This window comes from Enoplosus armatus, chromosome 11, assembly GCF_043641665.1.
Source record: "Enoplosus armatus isolate fEnoArm2 chromosome 11, fEnoArm2.hap1, whole genome shotgun sequence".
In the NCBI taxonomy this organism is placed as follows: Eukaryota; Metazoa; Chordata; class Actinopteri; order Centrarchiformes; family Enoplosidae; genus Enoplosus; species Enoplosus armatus.
In genome coordinates this window covers 15179973-15190481 of record NC_092190.1, presented here as the reverse complement: position 1 = coordinate 15190481, position 10509 = coordinate 15179973, and the positions used below count along the sequence as shown (strand labels likewise).

The following is a 10509-nucleotide window of genomic DNA, read 5'->3' as shown; positions in this document are numbered from 1 at the left end:
TCCATCCAGCAATACCTGCTGCATCTGTGTCATTGATCATTTTACAATGGATCATTATGTTAATTCATCTCACCTTAATACCTTTTCTCCCCTGGTATGCATTTATTTGCCTCTCCCTTCTCTTTTTCATACACCCCACATCCCACAACACTCCAACACCCCACTCCATGCCCAGTGGCATCTATATAAAATGCTTCCTTACTAAATGCTGCCCCACCCTTCTCTTTAAACATTAAACGCTGCACAACAGCGTGACCACAGGAACTAAAAGGCCGTGTTTCTGTGCTGTTTACTAGCCTGAGGCATACCGCATCCCTCTCATTCACATTTGGGCCCACAACCATCTACAACCAATGAGAGAGGGACCAAATGATATTGCCACAGTGAGGAAATTTATCACTTAAGGCACCTTTTTCAGAATGTCGTTTTTCAACACCATGAAAGCAATGATAAACAGTCAGAAGAAATGTGCGTTATTTCTTAAATTTATGGTGTAATGCCCAACACTTTTTGATATGACAAAACCCTCATAATCTCCATTTTAAAGGGTATCTCAAAGCATGTTCATGCATCAATCTAGAATCACTGTTTAGGCTGGGTAAGTGTCAACACACGACTTGGTAATCATTCAGTGGGGAAAACATTTACACTTGAGATTCTGCAAAGTGAATCAATTGGTAATGGGCATTTCACAAACATTCAAGGGCCCAAAGTTTCCAAAAATAAACAATATGAACAAAAAGCATGGGCTCAGGGAGCAAAATGGAAATAAACAAATCCCAAACCAAAATCCCACCAGTAGATGTCAGTCTTGCCAAAGGAAGGCGATGAAGGAAGATGCAAATGATGCCAAGGGAGGGTAATGGGTTCAAACTTCCATAAACCATCAATTGAACTGCTTCAAATGTGTCCCAGTTTGAACCATCATCATGTTGGTGAATCCCATGCATTTTGTAAAACCTGCATGTTAACATAAGGGAGTCACAATTTTGTTGTGCCAAATTGAAACTTGGTCATTTGGAATGTTGGAACATTTTCAGTACACATTCAAGGTCTGATTGCTTGCACTTATGCAGTTTATGTCATTTCTAACTGTATTGTTGCATTTTACATTATATTATATTGTTTTCTTTTAGACTATAGCCAGAGATTATTCTGATATTACATTGTTTTTACTCTTGTGGACTGTAACATTTATTTTTTATTTCATTCTTTTATTCTTTCATTGTTGAGTCATTTATGATCTAATGAAAATTTAAATGTAATACCATTCATTTACGATCACTGATTACTGGCCTCAGCCTGAAACGCGCATGCGCAAAGCAGAGGAAACGGTCTACTCTGCCAGCTCAGCTGACAACAGCAGCACTTCAGCAGCCAGATGATGATGGCAGACTCTGGAAGTACCGAAGAAGTAGCTGTGATCGGTAACACCGATATCACTTCAACGGAATCCGAAAACAACATTATAAACACGGTCGTGCTTTATGTTATTCTCTATTACAACCATTTTTGGTGTTTAAAAGCTTGGTGTCACTAACGTTACTGAAAACTTTCCCAAACAGGCCCAACGTAATGTTAAGTTAGCTAGGTGGAGTTAGTGACATACGGAGCATCGGATAGTTTTCCACTCACCTTTTCAAGAAGCTGTAGCAATATTTTGACCGTTTACCGGCTTTAAAGCTAAATTTAGCGACTAGCTCTGCAATATAACGTTAAAGTTACCTAACGTCAACTGAGCTATGGTTGCTTTTGCTAACAGTGTTCCGAAGCTACTTTGTAAACTTTACTCCTGACGTTAGCTTGCAAGCTAGCAAGTCTGAACGCTAAGACTAAAGTTTTGGTTTGGGGTCCTCTTTGCGTCCTTCAAGTTCAGTCTCACCGTGGTTTCTAGTGAGAAAAGACCATTTCCGGACACACAAGCTACTATTTCTTAATACTTTGTTGGTGGCAGTATTATCTTGTTCTCGTCTTGTGACCTGCGCACGCCTGTCACAACCCTGTGTAAAGAAGCACTTTTACAGTATCTTCAATAGCATGTGTTCATCTGGTTTCATGCTTCTCTGTATCTGTGTAGAATAGAATACTATAGAATGCAACTTTATTGTCCATCAGAGTGGAAGTTTGCATTTTTTGTTCTTTTAGTGCCTGAGAACCACTCACCTGTCTGTTCACCTGGTGTAAATTTTTTCTGATGCTCCCATATTTGTCACATATCTTTTATGTTTTACTTTACCTTTCATTAACTGTCTTTTATTTTCTTGTCCCTGCACGCTATTCTTTCGTGTCTGTGTAGATGGTGGAAAGAGGGACAGCTCTGTTGAGAAAAATGGAGATAAATGTGGCGGAGGCAGAGAAGAGAACAGGGAAGAACACGGTTAATATGCAGGAAACCTATACAGTCTACCTCATAGAAACACGGTAGGTCATAAACTGGAGCTTCTGGTTGTCTGCTGCTTTCTACTGCTACTATGTGCAATACATGAAACACTTTAAGTTTCTTCATCCTGAGTGACATTACTGTTACAGCATGCAAACACTCTGGTGGGGCAGAAAAAACAGCAGTGATAAGAAGAGTGGAGTGGGACCACTTACACCTACACAATATTAAAAACACAGGACATATTTGCTTGCTCTTGCACAATTTTATTTCATAGTGTCCTCAGAGTATTTCTGGGTATCTTATCATTTGATTGGATTTTAATGCTACAGGTGCTACGATTGATTACTAAAAAATAAATTAGCCTTTTGTCTTGACAATATATTAATCCTTGACGAAATATGGTAATTGCAGCTGTTTATGTTAAAGTGCACTAGTGTACATAACTTGAAGTTACTTAACGGTGCACTGAACAAAACTTTTGTCAGTGGGTAGAGTAAAGACTTGCACACGTGTTAAGATTGCTTATTTAACCTGGTTAAATAAAACCAGATGGCTTGCCCTGATTACCTCACTACTTTTTCAGACCAATTACTCCACTAATAGAAAGAGTTCATCATTGAGACGATTGCTTGACCATTTAGCTGGCACTTAGGGAGTTTTTTCCATAGGTGCTGAATCTTTTAAAGAGATAATCACAATGCCTATGGCAAGATTATTTTACCCCTCTCTACTCAGAACAGGCCATTGGCAAAGTCCAAGTTAGATTTGATAGGTTGCTCATTCTGTATCTCAAGTTGCTTTGAACAAGAACAGTAGCTCAAACAACTTCTATGATAACACCTAAAAATACTCTTTATTCCCATTCTTCTGTGTGCAGGCCAGCTGAAACTGTGCCAGAGGGGGGTACGCCTGCCGCACCTGACACTTTGTGGAGACGCTACAGTGAGTTTGAGCTGCTCAGAACATACCTCCTGGTCACCTATCCCTATATCATCATCCCTCCACTACCAGAGAAAAGGGTGAGTGACACATGGGTGGAAGGAGAAATATAATTAATTAAAAAAGATGAATTACAGGTAATTCATTTGCTGAGTATTTCTAATCCATGTGATTAACAAATGGACTTTGTGATAAAATTACTTCATCTATTTGAGGTGGTATTCACTTTTTCTCCTTTACTCCCTCCGTCTTGTAGGCAGAGTTTGTGTGGCACAAGTTGTCAGCAGACAACCTCGACCCAGACTTTGTTGAGCGACGGCGAGTCGGCTTGGAAAACTTCTTGCTGCGTGTTGCATCACATCCTGTCCTTTCCAATGACAAAATCTTCTTCCTCTTTCTGACAGAGGTTAGCTCTCATCCAAGTTCTACATAACGTCCCATTGAAGTCTTCTGCCATACACATGCAGACATGAACACACTCACAATCTAACAGGGATTTCAAAGTGTCTATAGCATTATGGCAAAACATTGCAAGAGGCTACACTGGTGGGAGGATACAGACAAAGAAGAAGAAATATGAAAGGGCAATTCCAGTCAGAAGGCATATCACGCTGCTGTGGAAAAGCTTTCCATTTTTGACACAGAGCTATTGCATGCGCCCATAACAGGTAAAAAAAAAAACCTACTAGCACATAAGTCTAATTGGCTGTTTATCTGTTAGTATGGAGGTGAAAGCTAACATTGCCAAGTTGGAAAATCCTTTTGTGCAGAGTCTTGCTATTTGAAACACCTTTAAGATGAACATCTGGATTTGTATTTTATCTTCTCCCTGTAGTCTGTAGAAACATGCTCAATCCAGTGCAGCCGCTTGGGGTGTTTTGTAGTAGCACAGTTGTCGGCTGGAAAGCCCCATTTTGATGATCCTGTCTATCATGTGTCCGTCATCTGTCAATCATCTGTCCTCAGGAGAAGGGATGGAGGGAGGCAGTTTTGGAGACAGGTTTCCAAGACAAGGTATACAGTTAATTGTGCTTCATCTCCTTCACACTTTAGTTGGATAGTACATTGATTTAACTGTTTTACCACCGTCCGTGACGTTGCTCTTGCTGAATTTCTTGACTGAGAATGTTGCTGTTAACTAATATTGTCAGTGATTCAGTCACTTGGCTTGTTTTATGAAAGGCAAACTGAATCATATCAAAAGCATCTCTTTGTAGGTTCTCCTGCATGCTGTATACAAAATATAATATAACTTTCCTTAACGTATTTGTAATTCTGTTGTCTACCAGGTTGACTCCAGACTAAAGTCTCTGAGTGCCATGTTCAGAGTCAAGAACCCTGACAAGTAGGTGTAATACAGGTGGCTTATTGCAAAGTTTTCATTGCTTTGCCAATGAAACATTTTGCCAGGGTTTATACAAAGCCGGAGATTAAGTCAGATTACTGAATTATCGTGAAATAGTTTCTTAAGAGTTTTTAATGAGTAGAGCGAATTAAAAATGATTGATCCCAGCGGCAAAACCGGTAATAAGAGGTATGAAAATTTTAGTTTCAGTTAAACACTGTTTGAGTTATGAACCATTTGTTGTGTCGTCCAGGCGATTCACAGCACTGAAACACTACAGTGATGAACTGAACACTGTCATCTCTCAGTTACTCAGGGTGCGGGCGGTGAGTTTTGGCATCTGCAAACACACACACACACACATCTATATTTTAACTGTCTGCTTAGGTTTGGCCGGCCGTTTACATTTTTATGCACACTGTGTTGTGTAACATGGGCATCCACATTTTACTGACTTGTAGTCTGCCTGTGAGCGCCTGTGCTGCGAGCGCTGCCTACATTTATTTATGAACCAGTATGATTCTGGAGTCATTTTTCTGGCTATTCATAACAATGAGTTAAAAGCTGTGTCAGGCTGCAAGATGTGTTGATTCTCAGTGTGAATGTCAACACTTGCAATCCTCTGACACTAATAGAAAGTAATTTGAGTCAATGTTAATACCAAAAATATCAGCTAAGCTTTTTTAAATGGCTAATCATCTGAAGTAGTGTTCATAATAATTGATGTGATTATCTTTATTCTAGAGAGTAGCAGACAGGTTGTATGGCGTTTACAAGGTACACGGTAACTACGGCAGAGTCTTTAGGTGAGAAACACCTGTTCTGTTGTTACTGCATTTCTACATGAATAAAATCTGCAATAAAATGCATATAATATATCCAGCTACCTTTGATCTGCACAGTTGCTTGCAGAAATGTGTAAGCTATATTATATTTTATATCAGGTTGATTTCCATGACTTTCGAGTTCAATTCAAGTTAAATACACCTGGATTATTGTTTCTCCAGTGAGTGGAGTGCTATAGAAAAAGAGATGGGAGACGGACTACAAAGTGCTGGCCACCACATGGACACGTAAGTAGTAGACTAAAGATGCACTCCTAGTGTACAAGTGTACCCTCTCACATACTCAAGCTTTAGCATTTACTTAAATATGTTTACAAAAGTAGTAATAGACCAGTCATTAAACTTCTTTTTTTGCATTGGTTCATTTTTGAATACGACTTTGTGTGTATGTGCACAGATATGCTGCAACAATAGACGACATTCTGGAGGAAGAAGAGCACTATGCAGATCAGCTGAAAGAATACCTTTTCTACACTGACGCGGTCAGGTAAGTGTTTGTGTGTGTTTAAAAGGCACATATCGATATCAGACCAAACTGAAACTGTCATGCAATATTAATGAAATTAGCTAATGCTCTTATCAGAATAGATTGAGGGTTGGTACTCAGTTTCTTTATGGCCACATTGGCTTTTGAGGTCAGCTCACTTTATTACCATTTGGTTTGAAGAAATCTTACAACGTGAAGTTGATGTGATGTTCAGATGTGATGTTGAAGTGGAATTGACATTAAGGCAGCATACAAAAGTATATTAATCCTGCAGAAGTGTCCTTGATTGTTTGTTATGTAGCTGACTCTGACCTTTAAGAAAAAGCTTTAATTTGTCTGAAGCTGCAGCAATTAGTCGAATAATCAATTAGTTAATCGAAAGAAAATAAATCACCAACTGTTTAGATAAATAATTGTTTTAAGTCATTTTTAAGCAGAAATACCAAACATTTAACGTTCCAGGTTCTCAAATGTGAGAATTTGTTGCTTTTCACACAAAACAAGACATTTGATGTTGTCGACGTAGGATATTGCAGTGGACATCAGTTTTCTGATGTTCTGTAGATCAAACAATTAATCAATTGATAATGAAAATAATTGTTATTCCAGTCCTAAATTTGTATATATCTGATATACTACTGATTCAGGGCATTGGTGATTATTAATGTCTGGCAAAGGTAATGTGAGTGGTTGCAGAGATAAAACCCTTTAGAGCTGTTCTTTAAAACACTAGAGCACCAGCTTGTTGTGTTGCCACTGTTCTATATCTTCATTCAAAACAAAGCAAAACAAAGCCACATGCAGCAGCACTAATGCAAATGCTTTTTAGCATATTCAAACCATACAATGCAGACCTGTAGTTGCCGATGAGCACTGATGTTAGGGCTCCTCGACTGGATGGAGATCAGCTACGTGTTACTTTATTATTAGTGGGAGTGGAAGCGTAATTTCTGTTTGACTGTTGTAATATTAGTATCAGGATGCAACAATGTAATAGGACTACAAATGCGTTGGAATTTCAATTGATTATTAAAAAATATGTGTGTGTGTGTCTGTTAATGAAGGTCAGTATGTAGGAAACATGAGTTGATCCAGTATGAGTTGGAGATGGCAGCTCTGGACCTCGCCCATAAGAAACAACAGAAAGAAGAGCTGGCTACTGGGGTAACACACTAACACTCAATCTGGCTTATTATCTCTCTTTCTCCTACACAAATACACAAGTGTATTACATATACACACACACACACATACACACAATGACTGTGTCAAGTCACTTGTCAAAAATGTGCATTATTACACACACAAGCACTCTAAATTGCTCAACAGAATTAGGCGTGTATTTCAAAACATTTTTGTGGTCCAATTTGATGAAAACATCAGTCAACTTGTTAATGTGTGTGTCTATATGTGTGCGTGTGTGTGTGCGCAGACAGTGCGCGTCTTTTCTCTGAAGGGGATGACCAGTAAACTCTTCGGCCAAGAGAGTCAGGAGCAGAGGGAGAGCAGACTGGCAGCCCTGGAGCAGAGTATCCAGGAGGGAGAAGAAACGGTCAAGGAGAAGAACACAGAGTGCCAGTAAGCTCTACACCAATTAATCAACCTGCCATCTTTTTCTAATTTGTTTATCTTTAAAGTTTCTCCCACTGTCTTGTCTTAGATGTCTGTTCCTCTCACCCTTTCTCCTCTGTCTGGAAATACTGTATATAGTCTGCTTTTAGTCACACAATTTACCCTTAATTTGGATAATGACTGATGAGTAGCTTCAACCCTTAGAGAAAAGCAGGAACTGGCACATAAATAATTAAGGACCCCCCCTCCATGCCTACTCTTCCATACAAAATGACTGACAATAGCATGTGTCGTTTGTTTGTGATTGCGTCTTCAGAGAGTTTGTGCGAACAGCCTGGGAAGACATTGAACGATTTAAGGAACAGAAGGACAAAGATTTGCGTGAAGCACTAATCAGCTATGCCATTATGCAGATCAGCATGTGTAAGAAGGTATGGGGTTCTTTGTTTGTTCTTATATACTTGCCTACTTAAACATGCCAGGTGTTTTGAGATGCAGATTCCTCTGCAGTGCTGCTCCCCATCTGTCTCTTCTAAAAATATTGCTTTGTTTTTTCTGTCTTTCTCTCAAAATCACTCTTGTTCTCTGTCACTCCTTCACTCGCTCAGGGAGTCCAGGTGTGGTCCAATGCCAAGGAGTGTTTCAACAAAATGTGAGCCACTTTCCAGCCAACCACTCTCCTGCACCAAAACAAGTCAGTCACATTGTTCACTGTGGGAATCAGCCATCAGCCAATCGTCAGCCGTCTTACGGAGATGGACCACAGGAGTCCAGATACTGCCTTCTCTTTGTTTGCCATGCTGACTTGAAGCTACTAAGAATGATTCTGTCTTCTTTTCTCTCTCCTACTCTTACACACACACACACACATTTATTTAGAAAAAGTATCTAAGTCACGAGTCATCTAGGTCTAGTCTAGTGGATTCATGCCTTTTAATTCCAAGTGTCTTAACAGAACCATTATCATGCTGCAGATGATCCAAATCAACCATCATATATACTTTTTCTTCTTGGAAAATCCTGCACTAATAATGCACGAAAGTTGCACGGTGGTAATAGTTGTGCAGCGTATATCAGTTGTTACCCTTCTGTCCCAGTCAACATTTAGTCTTTAGAAGCTGTGCATTTCAGTCAGTGGTTCATTTGACTCACTCCACTAAGGCATTTAACTTTTACTTTTTTTACTTTAATTTTTCAAAACTGTGCATTGAAATAAAAGGGCAGGAGTTAGGGAATCAGCCTGAGAATTGTTTCCAGGAACTAGCTCCAGAAGAAGGCTTTTACTACTACTACTACTTCTTCTGAGCCTCAAATGAGAAATGTAATCTTTTGAAATTCTAGTTAATAAAACTGTCAGATGGAGATCAATCAAGCCAAGGGAACATGTACCACACTTTAGGAAGCCACTACACATTCACATTTCCTTTTCTTCTTTTTCCTCAAATACTTGTATACACTTCATGCTGAAGTCAGTCTTTATGCTGTTATTGATCAATGGCCGACCAAAGTGCTTGTGACCAAGTACTTGTAAAGTACAGCTCACGTGTGGGGAGCGCAGCAGAGGTTGTTGACAAGCTTGGGGTAGTTTTAGTAATTGATTAATTGATTGAATTTTTTTTTTGTTTTTGCAAAGAGCCATGAGAAAGACTACCTGATCTACCAAGTGCAACAATATGTGTTGTTAAAAGCAACACACATACCGATCAATAGTCAATCTTTATAGCCTTAATATGAACTTTGGTTTTGTACAAAAGGGGGGGACAAAACAGTTGTTTGATGCTCTCTGCCCACTGTGTCTCTCTAAATAATCAACCTGGTTCCAAGAATATCTCAGGTCAGTGTTTATGTAAAATAATGACCAAATGGTGGAAACATTTAACTACATATATGTTTGATCCTCACAATCTGCCTACATATGCTACACATACACTATACCTGTGCTGCTCTTGCTTCCTTTATGATATCCATCTGAGGGGGAAGAAGGGGTGCAAAATGAGATGACATGTAAAAATGGTGCGGAGATTATTTTCCGTCAGCAAATCCTACCTTTTCAGAATAAATGTAATCAGTTTACTGAAATAATTCCAAGTTGAGGCTTTATGTGCGTTTTTTTTATAATAAATGTGTTTAAATGAGAGATTGTTTTTATGTTTATGTAATCATTGTGCTAAGACACTAATAAACATGTTTCTTTTTTTAAACTATTTTCATTGCATTTTTATAACAAATAATGTCCAACAGAGTGAAAGATGATGCTGAAAACCAGGACGATATGCGACACTTTGGTTTCACACCGTGCTTACAGATTGAAGAACTTGTTGACATGACATTTTGTTTGTCTTTGTATAAAAGAAACTGGCTAATGAGCACCTTGTAAAGGTCAGTTTGCTGTTCATGTGTCAAAGTAGCACACAACCTTACCTCTATACAGTTGTTTTGTTCGCTAAGGTTTTATTTTCCACCATAGGATGAATAAATCATAGGTTATAGAAGATTCTTGAAAGTATTTAATACAAAGTAGTTAAACGTGTGCTTTGTCTGATATATAAAGGATTTATCAGATGCATCCCTTCCTTCACCATTTTCGTTTTATGATGTACAGTGTGGAAAAAGGCAGACATATAAAGATAATAACTCGCTCTGAGGTGGTTTGAATGTTCTTATCTTAAATGGTCAAAAGTGGCTTTCGAATGGTGGTTGAACCTTTGATATGTATTGGGATTTGAACGCCCCACATAGAAAAGATGGGTTGAAGGTGCAAACTACGAAATTAAGAGTGAATGGCGCCACCCGCCGACCAGTACCAGTAAAAACATTTCAATTTGGCACCGAAGCGGCTGGCAGGGAAAGGAGAAGAGTCTGGAAAGAAAAAAACGCTCTCTTTTCTTTTCAGATCCACCTACTGGTTGGTTTACATGAGGTCATGTGTGGTTTTCAC

At 38.9% G+C, this 10509-nt stretch overlaps 1 protein-coding gene across 1 annotated transcript; it reads left to right on the top strand.

Annotated features, from left to right (window-relative positions):
* The first annotated feature begins 1366 nt into the window (after positions 1–1366).
* Positions 1367–9737, top strand: LOC139292284 (sorting nexin-4-like). The gene is made up of 14 exons (XM_070914561.1): positions 1367–1477; positions 2297–2421; positions 3261–3402; positions 3579–3728; positions 4289–4336; positions 4612–4667; positions 4921–4993; positions 5412–5473; positions 5675–5740; positions 5910–5999; positions 7064–7163; positions 7432–7577; positions 7888–8002; positions 8180–9737. The coding sequence occupies exons 1-14, from the start codon at positions 1382–1384 to the stop codon at positions 8225–8227; spliced, it is 1317 nt and encodes a 438-aa protein (XP_070770662.1). The 5' UTR covers positions 1367–1381; the 3' UTR covers positions 8228–9737.
* Positions 9738–10509: the final 772 nt, after the last annotated feature.

Bases quoted from the DNA above. Each gene is read 5' to 3' on its own strand.
- LOC139292284 (XM_070914561.1), top strand. From the start codon at position 1,382: ATGATGATGGCAGACTCTGGAAGTACCGAAGAAGTAGCTGTGATCGGT. The intron at 4,994-5,411 runs GTGAGTTTTGGC...TCTTTATTCTAG, and splicing joins AGTTACTCAGGGTGCGGGCG to AGAGTAGCAGACAGGTTGTA. The intron at 6,000-7,063 runs GTAAGTGTTTGT...CTGTTAATGAAG, and splicing joins TTCTACACTGACGCGGTCAG to GTCAGTATGTAGGAAACATG.